Genomic DNA, 22,036 nt, shown 5'->3' with positions numbered 1-22,036 from the left:
TGAGACAGTATAATCAGAGCTAAACCCGCACCGGGGCAGTGAGGGTTCAGAGGCAAGTGAAGAAGGAACAGCTGAAGGTGACCAGGTCCCAGGCCAGGGTCTTAGGGCAGACTGAGGCTGGAAGATCACACAGGCCAGGAAGCTGCCAATGATTTGGAGAGCTGTGCGGCGTTCCCTGCGTTTTCCTTAACGACGGTAAGAGGCAGGACGGTGCAATGGGTGTGTAGTCTGGCTCGGACTTCCAATAGGTTTTTCTGGCTGTACTGGGAAAGAGAATGTAGGGACAAGCGGCTGAGCCAAAGCAGGAAACCAGAGAGAGGGCCCTGGAAGGAATCCAGTCAGGGGAGCAGAGGATGGAGAAGAGGCCAGATTCAAAAGAGGTTAGGGCCAGCAGGTGAGGTTCCCTGTCTCTGGATAAGGTTGATCAAATATAGCATCACCACAGAGCTCTGCTTAACCTTTGTGTGTAGGAGAGAGCGGCTGTTTTTGTTTGAGACAGGATCTTGTTATGTAGCCTAGGATAGGTTTGTTACAGAGCTAGGGTAGTAGGTATGTATGGTTACACCTGAATTCCCACCTGATTTTTTTTTTTTGGACAGAGTAGACAGGGTTTACTGATGGATAGGATCAGGAAGTGAGAAAGAGAAAAAGCTGGGGTGCCCAGGAAGATCCTGTCCTGAAGGAAGGGGAAAGGGTGGAGGAGAGAGATCAGGAGGGATGGAGGGAGGAAAGAAGAAGGCATTGCCAATCACCAAGGTAGCCAGGTAGCAGGAGAAGAGGTATCCCAGTTCCAGACCTGCGGTGTGTGATATATCCCATAGATGTTCTAGCAATAGCTCTGGGGTGGATAATCTGGGATGCAGGAATGAACAACAGGTACCTGCTGTCTCCAAGGAGACTGTACCCAATCAGAGCACATCTCCCACAAGAATAGTCACCCAGATAGGACCTTCATGAGCCCAGAGCAACCTTCCAGTCCTCAATCCCCGAGGTTACTTGTTTATGTCTACGGCATCAATGTTTATGAAACATGTCCCCAACAGCCCAATGTCCTGTCTATCACCCACTTTCCGAAGTGTGACCAGGTAACAGATAGGCATTTTCCCGTTCACTACTCCTGTTTGAAAGGTGGCTATGGGTCTGTCATTATTTGCATCCAAAGTTCAGAGGGTTGCAGGAACCAGCCACCATTTCATGACTCAAAAGTGGCAGAACTGAGACAAGTGCAACAGTAACACTTGGGAGGTGAAGGCAGCAGGATCAAGAGTTCAAAGCCAGCCTAAGCTACACAGTAAGTTCAAGGCTAGCCTACCTTAAACAAGAACTTGGCCTCAGACCAACAAACAGACTAATAGAGCTATACTACATCAGCAACACCAAGGTTGGTTCCTCTGGTGGCCTTAAAGCCAGTGATGTGTCCTAGTGTTAACTGTGGACCCGTACATAGGTTGTCTCACCCCACGCTCCTTCATGATGTATTTAACAGCCTCTGGTGTGCTCCAGGGCACCTGACCCTGTGCTGGGAGTTGAGTGGAGGGGGATGCAGCCTCAAGAGAGAACAAGAGGAGGGCATGGGGTACCCCGCTAAAGATCTGCAAGGCTCAAGGGGGAAGCGTTTCTGGTACATGGGCCCAGGGAGAATGGATTAGAAGAAACCACCATCCCATGGCATCTCCAAAGCCAGGATATTTGTCCTGGCTCCACAGTGTCAACTGTCCCTGAAGCTGTTACCAAAGCCAGTGGTGCTCACTTTTCCTCTGTAAACTGAACCCAACAACACCCCTGCTTTATATCTTGGGAACCTGTGTTGAATTACCCCCTGGATAGTAGCTTTATGAGGGTAGCCATAAAATGCTGGAAAAGCTTTATGCCACCTTGTTCCCCTCACCTTGATGGTCACTGCAGCTACAAATGAGGCTACCCTAGCAAAGTCAGAGAGCACCGGTGTGGTGCAATCCAGGTACACCAACAGTAAAGGCAGGATGGCCCAAATTTCAAGGCCAACCTGGGCAATTTAGCAAGCCTCAAGATTTAAAAAAAAAAAAAATCAAACATGAAGACATAGCCCAGTGGTAGAGTCCTTGCCTTGCTTGGGTGAGATCCCAGGTGTCTTTTGGTGTCCTTTGCCACCAAAATGAGAGTGACTCATTCAACACACAGGGCATTCTTTTGGTGGGAGTGGGGATATGCCATGGTACCTGTGTGGAGGTCAGAGGACAAGTTTAAGAAGTGTGTTCCCATCTTCCACTATGTGTATTTTTGTGAATCAAACTCAGGTTGTCGGGCTTGGTACCCACCCTCAATACTCGGTTTTGAAAGCTTCGTGTATACTGAACGGAAAGAAGGTGCTCATTTTCATATCTGTACGTTACAACTGTTAACAGGGAGAGCATTTGCTTGCTTGTAGTTATGGAGATTGTGTGTGTGTGTGTGTGTGTGTGTGTGTGTACCGTGGAGCATATGTGGAGATATGAGGAAAATCTGGTGTGTTGGTCTTCACCCTCCATCTTGTTGGAGACAATGCCTCTTGTTTGCAGCAGTGCACGTCAGGCTAACTGGCTCCCACGTTTTGAAGGATGCTCTGCTTCTATCTCCCATCTGGCCAGAGAAGCACCAAGATTACAGATGTGGCTTCTGTGCCTCGATTTACATGGATTTGGGGGTTTGAACTCTGGTCCCCACACCTGTGTGGCAAGTGCTTTAACAACTGAGCCATCTCCCTAGTCCCCAAGAGGTATCTCTTAAAAACTCAAAACCTGAATTGGTATCAGGGTTCTTGGCTTAGCATGCTTGGCTCATTCCCCAGGACCAGAATCAAAGACAAAAGTCACAGCGGAAATGCCTAGAGGCTTCGTATAGAATATGTGAGCCAGAGATCTGCTTACCTCAGTTAGGAGCTTTCTGGAACTGGATGGGGTGTGTTCTCGGTGGAAAATTCACATCATGGAACACACAGAAATGCAGGTGGACTCTCCAGAATAATATACCACCACACTTTGTTGACTGAAAATGCCAGACAAACACCATACAGCTTCATTTATGCCAAGCTCCAATCCAGGCTTGGATCACCCATTGAGAGAAAACCCATTGCAGGAGATATCAGGGTGGGTTCTCTGTGGTGAGGAAGGCCCAGGGTGTCTTCTACCACCAGTGCTATATCTCTTGGTGTGGATGGTGTTTACACAGCTCAATACACCTGTGTGTAGGGCGGGGGATTGTGGAGGTTTCTATTTCAGAGATATGTGCATTTTTTTCTATAATTACATCACACTTGAATTTTAAAAAATGCTTTTAAAGTGGGTTTTGGCAGGAATAGTGGTACACACTCATAATCCCAGTACTTGCAAAGTAGAGACAGAATGATCAGGAATTTAAGGCCAGCCTGGGTTACTAGAGACCCTATCTCAGAAAGGAAAATAATACAAGATAGAGAGTGGAGGGTGGGGGAGGAGGAGAAGAAAAGGCAAAACTGGGGCTAAGCAGTGTGCCTTCCCTCCATCTTGATCTCCTTGATCAGGAGGACTGGTGTAGACTCAGCTCATGATTGACAACACAGAAGCTTAGCAGGAGTGTGTGGGGTTTTGGCTTAAATCGTCTAAGTAAAGACAGAAAATGGGCCAGATGTGGTGTTACATGTGTGATCCCAGCTCATGGGAGACTGAAACCAGGAGGGTCATAAGTTTGAGCACCTGCCTGGCATGTGCAACCCCTGCCCCCCGGGGTTGATTTCCTAATAAGGAAGAAAGGAAAGAAAGACAGGAGAGGGGGAGGAAGGGAAATACAAAGAATAAATGGGTACCGGCTACGTCCTGTGTAGGGATCTGGAGTACAACATGTATGTGCCACAATTACCCAACACGAACACACATGGCCTGAGGGAGGAGCCTCCAGGCCGAATGTCCTGGCTTCAGGCTGCCAGGCTGCCTTGTCTGCAGCACGGGACTTTCTCCAAAGCATCCTCCCAAGCAGGAAAGTGGTTCCAGAAAGTGTCACTCACAATGAGCACTGAGCACCAATTCTAGATGTGGATGGATGCTCAGGGATGGGAGAGGCTGCTCCTGAGCCTGTCCAGCACTGCTCAGTGGAGGTGCTGGGGTTTGCGGAGTTGGAAGAAGAGAGACCAGGCACAGCCAAGGTGCCCAAGTGGAACCTCAGAGCAGGCTCAGAGTGGAGAGAGTGAAGGGATGAGGAGGGGAGAAGGTGGGAGGAGAGTCCTGAAGGACCTGCCCACCAGGGTGGGCTGGGCTCTATAAACAGCGGGAGCCATGGCAGCTTTGCTGGCACATGACAGGGGACAAAGCTATATTTCAGGAAAAAGCAGCACTGGCCAGGGCATTGGAGGACAGAAGGCTATCCAGAGATGATTAGGGGAAAGACAGGCTAAGAAAAGGGAAGCAGGATGTAGTAGCCTTCCCTAGAAGCACAGATGAAGAACCCAGACCACTAGAAAGTTCCTAAGTTCACTCAAGGCCAGCTGAGGTTTTACACACTATAAGAAGACACTTTGATTTTTGTCTTCTAGATAATGGTGAGCCTCTGAAGGTTTAGAATGAGTGTATGATATTATCTTTTTTGTTAATGCTTTCATTTCTTCAATGTGTGTGTGTGTGTGTGTGTGTGTGTGTGTGTGTGTGTGTGTTTGGAGTCTGGTGAAGGCTAGTGTTATGCAGGGGGATCATGACAGGCCTCGTTGAAAAGGAAAGACTTAAGCATGTAGGGAAAAGCACTTTGGGAAAAGGAGGATGGTATGTGCAAAGGCCCTGAGGCAGGAATTGTTTAGCAGGTAGGTGCTCAGGAACAGCAAAAAGGTCGGCGGCTGCCATGAGGCAAGAGAACAGTATAGAAGTCAGGGCAGAGGGATGGGACACGGTAGAGGGTGTGTAGAATGGAGGTTTCTAGTTAAGAGTTGATTATAGGCCGGGCAGTGGTGGTGCACGCCTTTAATCCCAGCACCTGGGAGGCAGAGGCAGGTGGATTTCTGAGTTCAAGGCCAGCCTGGTCTACAGAGTGAGTTCCAGGACAGCCAGGGCTACACAGAGAGACCCTGTCTCGGAAAAAAAACACAAAAAACAAAACAAAACAAAAAAAGAGTTGATTATGGCATTCTAGCATTGGTGGTTGAGGAACAGGCTAGAGAGATGAGCCGGAAAGTCATTGATATCTACGTGTCCTGGAACTCTGAGACCAAAAGAGAGCAGCAGAGGGTGAACCCAGATAGAGAAGCAAAAGGACTGAGCCTGGGTACTCTCACATCAAGAGAAGGAGCCAGCTAAGAGACCATGAGGCATGGCTATGAAGAAAGAACAGGGCCAGCATTCACATCCCTGAGGTGCCAAAAGAAAAGAGAGCAGAGCCTGTTGGCAGGCTCTGAGAGGCGAGAGCTGGTATGATAGCTGGAGGGTAAATGGGAGGGACCAGGTAGGAGTGGCCAACTTGGAGATTTCATCCTCGTTGTTGTGGTCATCGTCATCATCATCATCATCACCCCCACGGCTTTAACCCTGAAGAAGCCAAGGCCCTCTAGAGGCGATCAGATCACAGGGCTTAAAAGAGGTGAAAGCCCGAGTTAGACACCTGCCTATGCAGTCACTCCTCCCGGCAAGGGTCCGGTTGAGGTGCTTCTTGGAGGAAGTAGAAGTTAGAAGTGTGGTGGTGGCTTTGACAGAGACAGGCAGCACCAGTGGGGTTTGCTGTTCCTTTCAGGAAATAAAACAAGTTTGTCATAAAAGGTATTGAACATGAGGTAGCTGAGGACAGAGGAGATGTCTTCTGAGAGACAAGGGGGGAGAGGCCACATAGGCCCTAAGACAGCGGCTTCTCAGCCTGTGGGCTGCAATGTCTCAAAGGATCCTTTCATTGGATCCTGAATGTCAAATGTTTATATTAGGATTCATAAACGTGTGAAATTGCAGTTACAAAGTAGCAACAAAAATAATTTTATGGTTGGGGGTCACCACAACATGAGGAACTGTATTAAAGGGTTGCAGTATTTGGAAGGTTGAGAACCACTGGCCTAGGAGACGAGCTAGTGACTTGGCTTCAGGGCTCCTCAGTGCAGTCTGTGATCAATGATGCACAGTGACCTAAGACCTAAGGTTGTGCACACATAGTTTACTGGGACAAAGAGAAAAAAAAACGTCAGTAAGAAATACTTGCCAGGAAGTGGGAGACCAGGAAGAGCCAAGGTGAGGGTACTGAAGCATGAGAATGGCTGAAGCCATTTTCCCTGCAGAGTCTGAGAAAGCTCAGGGACTGGGTGGCTGCAGGAGGCTGGGGGAGGGGCCAGGCTGGAGGAGAAGATATATGGAAAACTTAGACACCCAGCTTACTTCTCCATCTCCTTTCAAAGACAGGCCAGTGCCAGCCATCCCTACAGAGACTCTCTCCTCCTCCTCCTCCTCCTCCTCCTCCTCCTCCTCCTCCCTCCTCCTCCTCTTCCTCTTTCTCCTCTTCCTCCTCCTCTTCTTCCTTCTCCTCCTCCTCTTTCTTCCTCCTCCTCTTCTTCTTCCTCCTCCTTCTTCTCCTTCTCCTCCTCCCCTGTTCTTCCTCCTCTCCTTCCCTCCTCTTCCTCTTCTTTTACGTGTATCTGTGCACATGTACATGTTCATGTATGTGCAGGTCCACATACGTGTATGCATACATGCAACCCAGAGGATAACCTGCAATGTCATTCCTCAGGCACCGTTCTTAAGGTGTCATGACTTAGGGACCTTCTATCTTTTGTGGGATAGAGTATCTTCGTGGCCTGAAGCTCACCAAGGAAGCCTTTCTCCCCCTCCCAGCCCGGGCATTACAAGGGCAGGCCAGTATACCTGGTTTAAAAACAAAGACCAAAAAAAATCACTGAGCCTCCGCAGACCCATCAAGCGCCACACCAAATCCATAGGGCACCCCTTAGTGCTTTCTTATCTCACCTGACAGTACTGAAGCAGCCACACCTTTGGAGTCACACAGATTTGAGAGAATCTCCCAGTTCCAGTAACAGAAAACTAATCTGCTTCCGGAAAAGCAGATTTATGTGCATGCTAAACTCGCATGAAATTGAAATCGTAGTTAGAGGGTGGGCGGGACTTCCTCAGGGAGCAGTTGTCTCTAGGTGGATGGGGTGGAAGCGGGTTTTCTCATTATTTGTTTGTATGGGGGGGCTTTTGTAAAGAGCATCTAACACTTTGTGAAAAGAAGAAGTGAGTATGTTAGCCACCTTGGAGGAAGAGGTCTGAACACAAAGCATTAGTGCATGAATTGGTTTCCAAATGTATGGAGGTATAGGTACAGCCCAAGGAAGAGCTGTAACCCGAGGGTGACCAACCACCCTGAGCTGCCAGCAGTACTTACTCAGAGCACTTCCTGGGTGAACAGGGAGAGTTGCTTAGCCTTCGCTTCGTAATTTGCAGAGTTCTCTGCTCATGCCTTTGCACCAATGTGTAATGGAAAATTGTTAATTCGCTCTGGGTTCCAGGCTGGTACGTGCACAGCTCAGTACCTGCCCAAGAGCTCTGGATTCACAAATGAAACACACACACACACACACACACACACACACACACACACCTGTTATATTTTTATATGCCTTGACTAGCTCAATGGCTGGCCACTTCCAAACCTCCCCTCAGCTAGCACACACTCCCCTCCAGTATTCCTGAGTTAACATTTTCTAAATCTCTATTTTATCTTTGCTGCCCTGTTTCCTTCTGGGCAGCCCTCCCTCGGGGCCCCTTTCCCTTTGCTGGATGATTTCCTCCTGAAGCTCTGATCTCTCTGCTTCCATGTCATGGTGATTCTGCCCCTTCTCCCTGTGTGTTTCTTGCCCAGGAGTCCTACCTCTTTCACCCTGCTCAGCCAATGGCCATTGGCTTTTTATTGATTAATCAAAAATTAATTGGGGACAGGGACTCAGAGTCTGGACATGTTGATTCTCGTGTGGTTTTTGGAGCCGAATTAAGACAAAACATTAGAACGAATCCCCAACACCTGTAAATCTCACATCACTCTAATAAGGTAGGTAGAGGTAGGTAGAGGTAGGTAGAGGCAGAGAACGATTACCCCATCTTTTTCTCTGTAATATGTGTGTGTGTGTATGTATGTATGTGTGTGTGTATATATATGTGTGTGTGTATACATATATATATATATACACACACATACATACATATACATACATACATATATACATCACATGTATGTATATATCACATGTATGAACATACATACATACACAGACACACACAGACACACACAGACACACAGACACACACACACACACACACACACCTATACATATATGCCAGGGCTGGGAAGTGAAGAAAGTCTTACTTGGTGAGCTTTAGGTCACTAGGAGACTCTATCTCAAAAAAGGTGGATGAAGCCTTAGGAATTGTGCCTGGGAGATGACATTAGGTTGTCTTCTGGCTTGTATTCATACATACATGCATGTAGACCTTCACACACATGAACATGTGCATGTGCACACACAAAAAACTAGAAGAAGGATGAGAGGAGGAAGAGAAGGAAGAAGAGGGGAGGAGGTAGAGGGTGTCTGTAGGGGTGGCTGGCATTGTCTTGGCTTTGAAATGAGATGGCGAAATATATACACACATATATTTATATAATTATATAATTATATCATATATATATTATATTATATATATTATTATGTGTGCATTCAGAGATTCCAGGGTTGATTGTTATGTACATTTATTTTATCTATCTATCTATCTATCTATCTATCTATCTATCTATCTATCTATTTATATGAGGGGTGCGTGCAAGTGTCACGGTGGAAGTCAGAGGGCAACTTTCAGGAAGTTGGTTCTCTCCTTCCCATGTAGATCTGGGGATGGAATTCAGTTTGTAAGTCTTGATTGGTGGCTCATACCTTTGCTGAGTCATCCTCCTGGTCCTCTACCTTTCTCTTTTGAGACGGAATCTCTCAGTGAACTTGAGCACCATCAATTCCACTAGACTGGCTGTCCAAAACGCTCAGGGATCCGCCTGTCTCCCCCTTCTCAGCCCTTGCCCCCACTGTCATGACTGCCACCCCAGCACTGGGGTTAAAGTGTGGCCCAGCATGCTGGGTTGGTTTAAAAAGAAAAGAAAATACATAAACTTGGTTGGCTCTGGGGATCTAAACTCAGGCCCCTACGCTTACACAACAAAACCATCCACCTAGTCTTAGCCACCCCATCTTAAAAGCACCCAAGGACCCAGGAAGCTCTCTCCTTGCCCGGGAGAAATCTGGAGAGAGAGATTTGCTTTTGTTTCGTTTTGGTTTGAGGGGAAAAATGGGAAACAAAGATTAAGCATGTTGAAGAACAAGGCTGGTCTTAGAAGGGTGGAGTGCAAAGAGACATAAGTGATCTTGTGGGATAATGGAAGTATCATGTCTTTATTGTGTCAATGGCTTTGAGGGTTATGCAACTGTCAAACTCATTAAACTGTACATTTTACATGGGTGCAGCTTATACTGCACTTGAATTACCGGTCAGTTAGAAAGAGTATAAGGAAATGAGGTAACCTCGGCTCCCTAAGCGTTAACCCCGGGGTATCCCTGCTCACCTAGTCACTGGCACGCTCAGTCTCTTGCCCTCACCTATCCCTCACCCCATGCCCACCTCCACCCTGGGTGGATGGAGTGTCTGTCTGGTCCAGCCATCTCCTCGGGGGCCAACTATGCCTGTACGAGGTTACCACAATGTCAAACTGTTGTGTTTCTGTCTCTAGGACTCCAACCTGTCTATATATACCAACACTCCGGACCTCACACCCTGTTTCCAGAACTCCTTGCTGGCCTGGGTCCCCTGCATCTACCTGTGGGCTGCCTTGCCCTGCTACCTGTTTTACCTGAGACACCATCAGCTCGGCTACATAGTCCTCTCATGGTTATCCAGGCTCAAGACGGTCAGCGACCCAGGGCTGTCCTCTGAGTGGGGGGGGGGGGGATTTAAGGGATTCTGCCTTTCATGAACTCCTTGCCCCAACTAGCAGTTAAACCAGTCTTCCTAGCTTGTCCCTGCCCCCATAGTTCTGGGCTATAGAAGCCTATCAATTGAGTCTCCAGGCCTTTCCTCTTTTGAGAATGTTGGAGACTGTTCAAAAATGGAATTTCCCATCACCCTAGAAACTTCTGAGTAGGTCTAGACAGGTCTGGTAGCTTACAATGCCTGCGTGAAAAGGGACCTCTCCCTAGCAGAGACTAACTAGTGCTGCCATTAGAAATGGAGACTCGAACCTGTGCACTCTCCACAGGCCCTCGGTGTTCTGCTGTGGTGTGTCTCATGGGTGGACCTGTTCTATTCCTTCCACGGCCTGATCCATGGCTCATCCCCTGCTCCTGTCTTCTTTGTCACACCCTTGGTGGTGGGGATCACCATGGTTAGTGTGGGCCCCAGGATGCTGTGCGGGGAGGTCTCCTGCGGGCTGTAGGGTATGCTACGACCATGGACTCTGAAGAAGAGGGTGGACACATGGCAGTTGTCAGAAGGTGAAATGACTCCAAAAACATCGGGGCACACAAGAAGGGGTTAGAGCAGGCTTAGATGTGTGTGCTTTAGCCAAGTGTTCCCTGCCCTTCCTGCATAGCTGCTGGCCACTTTGCTAATCCAGTACGAGCGGCTTCGGGGGGTACAGTCTTCGGGAGTGCTCATCATATTCTGGCTCCTGTGTGTGATCTGTGCCATCATCCCCTTCCGTTCCAAGATCCTCTCAGCTTTGGCAGAGGTAAGAAGTCCAGCCCTTCCAGGTCTAGCCCTGTTCAGGGGCACGGCTTCAAGGCTCAAGGTTACTGCTGATTCCGGGCTTTCTCAGTTCCAGGGTTTCCTCTGTTCAGCATCTTTTATGCTGTTCCTCTACCTGCTACATCTCTGCCTGGTGGCAGGAAGCAGGAGATCTGAGCCATGCAAAGAAATAGGTCAAAGATGCAACCGTGGTTAGATGTGCCTGGGAGCGCTGGGGCGAGGGAGGGGAAGACAATTCTGTAACTGCCACCACCCACTATTTCAGTAACCTAGGGAGGGCAAGACCATCCACCTAATGTGGGCCCCAGTGTCTGCCGTGAACACATGTGCAGATGTGTGTGTGTGAAGACCCACTCATTCGTTCTGTTTCTTCCTGCCTGCTTCAGTCTGGCCTTGCTCTTTGATGGTGGGAGGGATGGAACACAGAGATGGTGGCCCCCATCTCCCTCTCTGGGGAGGACACAGGCAAGGAGCCAGCTGCTGAATTTCATGTCAGCACAATGCCTGGTGCAAGACAAGTCCTCCTCGTGTCACTGCCCCCAACACCACATGCTTTCTCCCTACCGCTGGGCATCCTCTGGGTGCTCCAGGTGAGCCTGATGCCCCAGGGTGTTGAGATGCACACCATCCTTCCCAAAAGCTTCTGAGGTCCCTCTCCGCTCTCCCTCAGGGTAAAATCTTGGATCCGTTCCGGTTCACCACTTTCTACATCTACTTTGCCCTGGTGTTCTGTGCCCTCATCCTGTCCTGCTTCAAGGAGAAGCCGCCTTTGTTCTCCCCGGAGAATCTTGACACAGTGAGTTTGCCCCCAGCAAGGTGCAGGGGCTTCAACAGTTTGTGTCTCAGCCCAAATGGTACCAGCAGCCCCATCCCTCCAGTCTCCCCCAAAGCAGAGACTGCCACCTCCACAGCTTGAGAGTGGGCTGAGTACATGAAGGAATAGTGGCCTCCCTGCCTCTCCTGGGTGTCAAGATGTATGGGACGCTCCCATCTCCTTGTTGCCTTCTCTCTCCTAGAATCCTTGCCCAGAGGCCAGCGCTGGCTTCTTTTCCCGCTTGTCTTTCTGGTGGTTCACAAGGTGAGTTGGCTCTTGCTCTAGCTTAGACCTGAAGAGTGGGATAGGAAGTCCAGGAACCCCAGGAATTGGCCTGACTTGCCCCCTCCCCCATACTGCCACCCCACAATAATCAGGTGGGCAGGCCCGGGTGGGCCAAAGTGGCTGTTCGATCTGGGAGTTGAATGCAGAGGCTGAGCCTGGCCCAGTCTAGGTCTGGCAGGCCACAGGGACCGATGCGGAAGGCTGGAAGGAGACCATAATTAGCTCTAAGCTTTTCCATTTGGGATAAGCTTCCAGCTTGTCATCTCCGTGGCTGCTCCTCAGGGTGGCTTGAGGAGGATAATTGTGTCTGTGACCTGAGTGACAACTCATTAAGCACATACACCTGAGGCTGGCCTGAATCCCTCCTGCCTTGTGCACTCTCAAGCCTGGCCAGTGTGGGTTCATTGCCAGGGGCCCTTGGACAGATAGAGCATCTGGGGACAATAGGAGAGAGGCAGAGAGAGGTACAAATCAAGAGGGACCATGGGAATGACTTTGGTACCGCATTTAAGGGGGACTTCCCCTAACCCGAGACCCTAGAAATATCAGCTGCTGCTGTAAGCCTCTGACCCTGTGTGAGGATTCTGCCTCCCTCCTCCAGGCTTGCCATCCTTGGCTACCGACGTCCCCTGGAGGACCGTGACCTCTGGTCTCTGTCTGAGGAGGACTGCTCTCACAAGGTGGTACAACGGCTGCTGGAAGCATGGCAAAAGCAGCAGAACCAAGCATCAAGGTGAGTCTTCCCTGTGCCCTCAGGCCCCTGTCCCAACTTCTCAGTCCCCAGGCACCTGTGGTGTTGCTCAAAGACCTGGAAGCATAGGCAGGAGCAGGAAACCCAGCAAACGTAGGGGATGCCTCGGTAGCCTTAGGATGCTGCAGGTGAGAGCAAGAACTGGGTGGGGACCTGTCCTCCCTGCTTCATCTGAGGATCAGAGGATGCTGACACTTGTGTCCTGCTCCACGTACAGTAGGCGTGGCTCGTAGCGTATAGGATACCTCATTCACTCTCTCAGCAATCCAACAGTATTCTCTCTATTTGTCCCTTGGCCCAGAAAAGGGACTATAAAGCTTAGAGGTTTAATGACACAGCCAAGGTCTCCCCACTGACATTGACAGAGCAATACTCCACACCCAGCTGACCCAGAGGACCTAACCAGATCTCTCTTCTACTGTGCTTGATCAGAATTTGAAATCACAGGGGTTTTCCTAGGGAGGGCAGGACCAGCCCTCTTACTCCTGCCTCTCTTGTCTGGAGGCAGGCCAGAGGGAAAGCCTTTGAGCAGGCAGCCCACATCCAGGACCCATAACCAAGCCCTTTTCCAACCCTTGCCCACAAACCAGTGCTTGGTCATCCCAGGGCCACTGGAATGCTAGCTGTTGGTGGAAAAAGGACAGGGCTTAGATACCAGTATTGTAGCTTCCCTGCCTTGGGGCCTCTGCAGAGGCCAATAGAAGCCCCAGCTGCCAGCTTTACCCTGTCTCTGTTCCCCACTCCCCCCAATACCACACCTACCTGCTCCCTCTTCAGCTATCCTGATCTCCTCTGTCTCAGTATCCCTACCAGCCCTGGGAGGCAGGAAGAGACCACAGAGCTGGGTACACAGTTCTTCCTTCAGTAAGCACCTGGAGACTGTGATGTTGTCTATGCCCTTCCAGTTCTGAAAGCCAAGAAGTAGCTACTCCCCAACCCCACCTGCCTCTTCCTCCCCATACCTCTCCTACCTGCCCATCCCAGACTGGCCCTTGGTCTCCTGGAACCAGGTGCCATTCCTACCCACTGCTGTTTATTCCCAAACAGGTCCCAGACGGCAACAGCTGAGCCAAAGATCCCAGGTGAGGATGCGGTCCTACTGAAGCCCCGACCCAAGTCCAAGCAGCCTTCCTTTCTGAGGGCTTTGGTGAGAACCTTCACCTCCAGCTTGCTCATGAGTGCCTGTTTCAACCTGATCCAGAACCTACTCGGCTTCGTCAACCCACAGCTGCTCAGGTCTGACTGCACTCCCTCTTGCTGCAGCCCTCTCTCAGGGAGGAGGGATGGATGACTGCCCTAGACTAGGAACCAAAGAAGCTTAGTCTGCTTTCTGGGTGACCCTTGGCCAGGGGCATTGCCTCTGTATCTCAATTTTCCATTCCCATTCCACATGGGTCTGCACACACCGTGTATTTGTCAGTGATAAGCGCCCCCCACCCCCAACCTTGTTCAGGAGTTCCCTAGGGAAGGACCTGTAATTTCCTCATTTTACAAATGTGAAGGCAGACACACACTCAGGTGAAGCCCGCATCTGGTAAGACAAGGCAGATATGAGTCTGGGGCTCTGAAGTCCAACTCTAGAGCTCTTTCCACTTCCGACAGCCTCTGCCATCTGTCACAGGAGGGGTTTGGACTGGAGGTTGCTCTCAGATGACAGGGTGAGACACAGCTCTAAGCCCTGCATCCTTTCCCTCCTGCTTTGTGCACATCCATCAATACAAACAGCCTCCACTAGACAGGCAGATAAATTAGAGTCTTAGGGTCTCGTGGGAGAGGCCAAAAGTAATTCAGGAAGAATACAGTGGGTCACAGGCGTGGCTAGGAAAGCCAGGAAGTCAGCCTGCCACATCTGAGAACACGTGGCCGGTTCAAGAGGTTATCTCCGAAGAACTAAGTGAATGAGGAAGAAGTATAACCAGCTGAGTCACCAAGGGTTGAGACAGCATGACTCCAGAGTTGCAGCTTGGGCTTGCTGGAGAAAGCTACCCAAGGGTGGGGTGAGGAGAGGGAGAGGGAAAGTCAGGGAGAAGCACCTTGTTTAAATATCAAAGGTTGGCCCTACACCAGAGGTGGGGCAAAGTGGCAAGCCAAGCGGTCAGCTTGTGACAGCACAAGCCAGGAGTAGGGCAAAGGATTCTGGAGCTACTCTGTCAAGGGCAGCCAGTGCCTCTGAGAAACTGTGGACCTTTCCCTGATGGATAAGTTCAGAGGGAGAAAGGGGGCAGGCACAGGGCTAAGTGTGTCTAGGTGGGCCCTCTGAGAGGAGATGCCTTTCAGAGGAGGTCCAGGTGTCTGTGGGCTCCGCTCTCCTAGACAGTCTGTGAGAGGAGAGGCCTAAGGGCCTTAGCAGAGCCTTAGCAGTCCTGACTGATAGCCCTGGTTGGATTAAAGGTCTAGAGCTGGAGACACAAGGTGAGCCCAAGAGAGAGCTTCTGGGGGAAAGAGAGGCTTCCAGAAAATCGACCAGCTAACTTCGTTCTGGGAAGGCAGCAATAAGTTGGTTAGCAGCTTTGCAAAGATTGGGGCCTGGGACAGAGTGGGAGGGCCTCAGAGCAGCAGAGAATGAAACCAACGTCTCAAAATGCCCTGTATGATTCACGGCGATGTTCTAACAAGCTATCATCCTGTGGGCAACCTGAAACGATAGAGATTATTCCTTCCTGTCTGCCCCACTGCTCAAAACCAAGATGTGTTGACAGGATTAGTGATGAGTTATGTTTGTTTGTTTAATTGGTTGGCTTGGTTTGCTTTGCTTTGACATGATCTCAGTACGTGGCACTGACTGGTCTGGAACTCTAAGTCAGACCAGGTTGGCCTCAAACACACAAGCAATCTTCCTGCCTCTTCCTCCTGAGTGCTGGGATTGAAAGCATGCACCACCACACCTAGATCAGTTTTGTTTGTTTGTTTGTTTGTTTGTTTGAAATCTAGTCTTGCTCTGGGGTCCAGGCTAGCCTTGACTGACAGTCCTCCTGCTTCAGTGTTCTCAGTGCTGGGATCCAGATGTTCGCTTCTATTCTCTGATGCAGACTTGGGTTTTGCCAAAGACTCTGGATAACAGTCTCTCCTGATCCTGTCTTTTAGCTTTGGTGGTTGTCAGCAGTCCCTGGTGTTCCTAACATCCTCCTCCCCTCCTCCTCTTCTCCTCCTCCTCCTCCTCCTTCTCCTCCTCCTCCTCGTCTTCTTCTTCTCCTCTTCCTCGTCTTCTTCTTCTCCTCCTCCTCCTCGTCTTCTTCTTCTCCTCCTCCTCTTCTTCCTCTTCCTCCTCTTCCTCCTCTTCCTCTTCTTCTTCCTCTTCCCCTTCCCCTTCCCCCTTCTCTTCTCTTCTCTTCTCTTCTCTTCTCTTCTCTTCTCTCTCTCTCTCTCTCTCTCTTTCTCTCTCTCTCCCCTGTCTCTCTGTGTGAAAATTTCCCTCTCTTCTGATAAAGACAACAGTACTTGCATTACTTCACCTCATAACCAATTCTAGCCACAAAGATTCCATATCCACATGCAGTCACATTCATAGGTACCAGAGGGTCAAGACACAAATCAGCCTCTAGGAGAACGGCAGGCTTGACTCTGATGGTGACTGGAAAGCTCCCTGAGGTCAAGAGGAGGCTTGTTCTATAACATGATGAGTCTTGCTCCTGTTCCGAAGTGAAGGCACAGAAGAGGTGACGATATTGAATGTCATGCAACAATGGGAATCCAGTCTTCCTGTTGGGTCTTCCCCAACAGGAAGATTGGATCCTGGGCTCAGGGAGACAAGATAGGGTTTGGAAAGTCAGAAGAACAACTCCTCTTATAAGATTGGAGCAAAGGATGAGTTTGGGGAAGCTTGGAAGCTTTGGGAACAGCAGGGAATTCTCAATGAGTATAGGGGGAAAGATAAGGGGAGCTGTTGAGAGTGTCAAGGAGTGGGGACAGGCCAGGAGGTAATAGGAGAAAGATGAAGACAGCCATAGGAGAGGTAGACAAGAGCCCCAGCAAAGATAGCAGATAGCACTGGGGGTCACGAGTTGGGAGGATTTGTGGAATGAAAGTTCCTGTGGCCCTGTGGTGGGTTCTAGAACCCCCTCAGCAGCCCAGGAGAATGAGTAAGAAGATCTAGCCAATGAAAATTGCCTCTTCTGCTTGCCGTGACATCCAAGGAGGTGAGGACAAGCAGGCAAGGCTGATGATAAGAGCTATTGCATGAGAGAAGACTGAGAAGAGCAAACCAGCCTCATACCTGGTCTCCCCCCCCCCCTGCAGTATACTCATCAGGTTTATTTCTGACCCCACGGCCCCCACCTGGTGGGGCTTCTTGCTGGCCGGACTGATGTTCCTGAGCTCCACCATGCAGACATTGATCTTACACCAATATTACCACTGCATCTTTGTGATGGCCTTGAGGCTACGGACTGCTATTATAGGTGTCATCTACAGGAAGGTCAGCCAGGGTGGGATGCGTACTGGGAGAGGTCAGTTCTGGGCTGCTTGAGAGAAGCTCCTGGGCTTGGTCTATCCCCTTCATCTCTTCATCTTCAGGCTCTGGTCATCACCAACTCAGTCAAACGGGAGTCCACTGTGGGAGAAATGGTCAACCTCATGTCAGTGGATGCTCAGCGCTTCATGGATGTCTCCCCTTTCATCAATCTGCTGTGGTCTGCACCTTTGCAGGTCATCCTGGCAATATACTTCCTCTGGCAGGTAGTTCCTGAACTTTGAGCTCTGCCCTTTCCTCTGATCACATCTATCTCTGCTTATAGATGAACTGTGTCGTGCCCATAAGACCATCCCTAGGTAGGAGACCTTGGCCATTCAGTCTTCCTATCCTAGGCTGAGATTCACTCCTCAAAAGCCAGGGGCAAGGGGTATACACATTCTCCTACTAACACCTCTGTCTGTCCTTTGAATTTTCATCTCAAGATGGAGGGAGGTGACCTCACTAAGTTGCTTGGGCTGATCTTGAAATCACTGTGTAGCCCAAACCATCTAAGTAGTAGAATTCCAGACCTATGCCAACACAACCAGTTTGAATATCCTTCTCCAAGGGTGCTACTGGCCATCTGTGGTCATTATCTGTTAGGTGGCTGCTTCTATTGATATGGTTGTGGCTTTCTGTCTCCTTGCCCATCATACTTCAAATCAGTCAGTCTCTGCTGAGCTCTGTCCTGCCTGACCCTCTACTTGTCTGTGCCTCCTTAGATCCTGGGCCCATCAGCTCTGGCTGGAGTGGCTGTGATAGTCTTGCTGATACCACTCAATGGAGCTGTGTCCATGAAGATGAAGACCTACCAGGTGGGTGAGGCATCTACTTTAGATGGTAATACCAGCTTTGGAGTGGGGGGAGGGGTACCAAGAACCAGTTCATCTTGTACTATCTGGGCTTCTCCACTCCCTCTACTGAATGGGGAAAGCCACAGCCCCTTGTACAAACTTTACCCCTCTCAATCCCTATCATTGTAATGACAGTCTAATTTCACAGCAATGAGACCAAGGCCAGAGTAACTGAGGCAGTCCAGAGACAGGTAGAGCAGTTACTCAAATGTGTTCCCACTTTATAGTGATAAGAGTTGATAACCAGGGGCTGGAGAGATGGCTCAGCAGTTAAGAGCACCGACTGCTCTTCCAGAGGTCCTGAGTTCAATTCCCAGCAACCGCATGGTGGCTCACAACCATCTGTAATGGGATCTAATGCCCTCTTCTGGTGTGTCTGAAGAAAACAATGGTGTACTCATATATATATATATATATATATATATATATATATATATATATATATATATATATATAAAATCAATCTTTAAAAAAAAAAAGAAAAAAAGAGTTGATAACCAGGCAGTGAATTATCCATCTGCAAATGATTACTGGTGTCTTCAGCAGCTCTCTCTACACATAGAATAAATGACAAACCACCTGAGACCACCATCTTAGTCATTGCCCTGTTGCTGGGAAGAGACACCATGACCAAGACAACTCTTATAAAAGAAAGCTGCCGGGGCCTAGCAAACACAGAAGTGGATGCTCACAGTCAGCTATTGGATGGATCACAGGGCCCCCAATGGAAGAGCTAGAGAAAGTACCCAAGGAGCTAAAGGGGTCTGCAACCCTATAGGTGGAACAACATTATGAACTAACCAGTACCCCAGAGCTCTTGACTCTAGCTGCATATGTATCAAAAGATGGCCTAGTTGGCCATCACTGGAAAGAGAGGCCCATTGGACTTGCAAACTTTATATGCCCCAGTACAGGGGAACGCCAGGGCCAAAAAGTGGGAGTGGGTGGGTAGGGGAGTGGGGGGGGGGAGTGTATTGGGGACTTTTTGGATAGCATTGGAAATGTAAATGAGGAAAATACCTAATTAAAAAAAATAATTCAAAAAAAAAGAAAGCATTTAACTGGGGGCTTACTTAGAGTTTCAGAGATGTAATCCATTATCATCATGGTAGGAAGCATGGCAGCAGGCTTGGCAGACATGGTGCTAGAAAAGTAGTTGAGAGCTACATTCTCATCCAAAGGGAGAGAGACCCTGGGCTTGGCATGGGCTTTTGAAACCTCAAAGCCCACCCCAAGGGACACATTCCCTCCAACAAGGCTATGCCTCCTAATCCTTCTAATCTTTTCAAACAACGCTACTCTCTGGTGACTAAGCATTCAAACATATTAGCCTATGAGGAGAAGGGGCTATTCTCCTTCAAACCACCATGACCACCCTCAAGGCTCCCTTGGTTCTTGCATGTCTACATTCCTAATCCTCATGGGATGACCACATTCCAGATGTGTGTACATCTGGGTGACTACATGGACTATTCTCTCTTCCTGGTATATTCCTCACTCTCTTTGCCTCTTTAACTCCTTCCCTTTCTTTATCTCTCAGCATAAGCATCACTTCTTTCAGAGAACTGCCTTGATTACCCCAAGGTCATTCCCCTGCCCTCACCTGTTTATCCCCTACCTGCATCCTGCTCCTTCCCTTTGGATCACAATTTTATTTCCAATTAAGTATCTATTTGGGGAAATATTTGTCGAGCAACATATAATAGCTACTTATAATAGAGGAAATAGTATGAGATGGTGTAGGCCCAGTTTGTTGTGAGACAGGTGCTTCTCCATGTAGTCCTGGCACTCACTCTGTAGACCAGGCTAGCCTTAGGCTTACACAGATCTGTCTGCCTCTACCATCAAACTGTCAACTGTATGAGGACCATCTCCTCTCAATTGCTCCTCATGATAGCCTGCATCTGGCACGTGGGTTGGCACATAGCCACTCAGTAAACAAGAGCTGAGTGTATAAATCCATGTGGTTATGTCAAGCCTTAGATTAGGATCTGAGTGAACAGGAAAACAATCTCTGCCCATGGGAGCCTCACAGTCTGACTGGGAGCATTGTGTAAATAGGTAGGGAATGGGAACGGAAGTCAAGGGTCAAGAATGCTGTCTGGCAAGGTTAGTGGTGGTGACACTAAACACGGAGCTGCTCTTCTGAGTCAGGGGACACAGGGGACACAGGGATGGGGTTGGGCACTGGAGGTGGGGTGGGGAGGCATGTCAAGCAACATGTAATAGCTACAATAGATGGTCTGGTACGGGAGGTGGGAGCCCAGTGGATAGGAGGTCTGGGGAGGGGAGAGGGTGAGCCACTGTTCCTTCCCTCACAGGTAAAGCAAATGAAGTTCAAGGACTCCCGCATCAAGCTGATGAGCGAGATCCTGAACGGCATCAAAGTGCTCAAGCTGTACGCTTGGGAGCCCAGCTTCTTGGAGCAGGTGAAAGGGATCAGGCAGAGTGAACTTCAGCTGCTCCGGAAGGGGGCCTACCTGCAGGCCATCTCCACCTTCATCTGGATCTGCACCCCATTTCTGGTGAGGCTCTCCACTGGCATGGGGTTCCTGTCAGTTGGTAGGCCAGCCCAGGTCTTGGGGTTCTCCGGGGAATTCCACCATGACACTCATTCCCCGTGTTATCCAGGTGACCCTGATCACCCTCGGAGTGTACGTGTATGTGGACGAGAGCAATGTACTGGATGCCGAGAAGGCCTTTGTGTCCCTGTCTTTGTTCAATATCTTAAAGATCCCCCTCAACATGCTGCCTCAGTTAATCAGTGGACTGACCCAGGTACCAAGGCAAGCGGGGTGTCTGTTGGACTTAGGATATGTGGGGAGGTCAAGCAGGATTCACTTAGGGTCAACGGATAATCAAGTGGGGAGAGGGCAGCAGGGAAAGCCATAAAAGTTAGTTACATGGGTGGTTTGGAGTCACAGGGCCTGAGTTTCTGACACAGACTCCTTTTAGCAAACAAGACCTTCTCTTCAGGCAGTGGGAGCCACGCAAGATTGGTTATAGGAGGGGGTCCCAGAATTAGTGAGTTGGTCCTCAGGGAGCCCTGCTTAGCCCCAGAAGTTGGGGACCCATGGAGCAATGGTGAGGCTAATCCACACCCTCCTGCAGGCCAGCGTGTCTCTGAAACGGATCCAGGATTTCCTGAACCAAAATGAACTTGACCCCCAATGTGTGGAAAGAAAGACCATCTCCCCAGGTCCCAACACTCTTACTCCAGGGCGGTCCTGCCCCAAGCTTTCTAAGACTCCTCCTCTGATCCCCTCTTCTCCCTGAACTCTGAAGCCCCTCTGTTGATCAGTTCTCCTTTTCTCCTCCCCGAGGGCTCCTCATGCTCCTCCCTCTGTCGGTGCTCCAGGGATCCTCTCCTTGCCCAAGCTCCTCCCACACTTCTTCCAATGTCCTAGACCCACTGACCCCCTATGTATCTTGGTCCTCCTAGGCTACGCCATCACCATACACAACGGCACCTTCACCTGGGCCCAGGACCTGCCGCCCACCCTGCACAGGTAACAGTCCTCTCTCACTCACTTGCCAGCTCTCCAAAGCAGACACAGGTCAGATCAAACATAGCCCTTTCTCTCCTTGTCGCTGGCTTTGACAGGGAATGCAAGAAGAACCTGTTCTTGCCAGGGTGGCATCGGGGAGGGAGGAGGCCTTGGGGCTACAGAAGGAAGACTTGGATCAAACCCAAGCCCCACCCCTGACCGCTTCTTCTTGCTCCTAGCCTAAACATTCAAATCCCGAAGGGGGCATTGGTGGCTGTGGTGGGACCTGTGGGCTGTGGGAAGTCTTCTCTGGTGTCTGCCTTACTCGGAGAGATGGAGAAGCTGGAAGGTGTGGTGTCTGTAAAGGTGAGAGGGGGAAGGTTTCTAAAAAGCCATAAAGTCTGGCCAGCCTCAAGCAAACCCTAAGGTACCTTCTCCCTTCTCATTGGCCAGGGCTCTGTGGCCTACGTGCCCCAGCAGGCATGGATCCAGAACTGCACACTTCAGGAAAATGTGCTATTTGGCCAACCCATGAACCCCAAGCGCTACCAACAGGCTCTGGAGACATGTGCCCTGCTAGCTGACCTAGATGTGCTTCCTGGTGGGGACCAGACAGAGATTGGAGAGAAGGTACGGAACCAACTTCTCATCCCCGAGGGGC

The 22,036-nt window shown here is 49.8% G+C and overlaps 1 protein-coding gene across 4 annotated transcripts in view; it reads left to right on the top strand.

Moving 5' to 3' along the window:
* Abcc3 (ATP-binding cassette, sub-family C (CFTR/MRP), member 3) overlaps positions 1 to 22,036 on the top strand; it is a 49,723-nt gene that overhangs the window by 7,580 nt on the left and 20,107 nt on the right. For all 4 annotated transcript variants that reach the window (XR_879762.3, NM_001363189.1, NM_029600.4 and 1 more), the window contains exons 2-17: positions 9,721 to 9,897; positions 10,246 to 10,371; positions 10,579 to 10,716; positions 11,404 to 11,529; positions 11,750 to 11,811; positions 12,434 to 12,565; positions 13,631 to 13,819; positions 16,820 to 16,997; positions 17,096 to 17,257; positions 17,756 to 17,848; positions 20,209 to 20,412; positions 20,519 to 20,665; positions 20,999 to 21,086; positions 21,330 to 21,396; positions 21,615 to 21,741; positions 21,829 to 22,005. Coding sequence is in view for 3 of the 4 variants with exons in the window: in NM_001363189.1 (NP_001350118.1) it covers positions 9,721 to 9,897; positions 10,246 to 10,371; positions 10,579 to 10,716; positions 11,404 to 11,529; positions 11,750 to 11,811; positions 12,434 to 12,565; positions 13,631 to 13,819; positions 16,820 to 16,997; positions 17,096 to 17,257; positions 17,756 to 17,848; positions 20,209 to 20,412; positions 20,519 to 20,665; positions 20,999 to 21,086; positions 21,330 to 21,396; positions 21,615 to 21,741; positions 21,829 to 22,005 (2,193 nt within the window). In the remaining variant the exon portion in view is untranslated. The remainder of the gene's footprint in view (positions 1 to 9,720; positions 9,898 to 10,245; positions 10,372 to 10,578; positions 10,717 to 11,403; positions 11,530 to 11,749; positions 11,812 to 12,433; positions 12,566 to 13,630; positions 13,820 to 16,819; positions 16,998 to 17,095; positions 17,258 to 17,755; positions 17,849 to 20,208; positions 20,413 to 20,518; positions 20,666 to 20,998; positions 21,087 to 21,329; positions 21,397 to 21,614; positions 21,742 to 21,828; positions 22,006 to 22,036) is intronic.

Source organism: Mus musculus, chromosome 11 (genome assembly GCF_000001635.26).
Source record: "Mus musculus strain C57BL/6J chromosome 11, GRCm38.p6 C57BL/6J".
Classification (NCBI taxonomy): Eukaryota; Metazoa; Chordata; class Mammalia; order Rodentia; family Muridae; genus Mus; species Mus musculus.
This window is presented reverse-complemented; position numbering and strand designations above follow the sequence as displayed.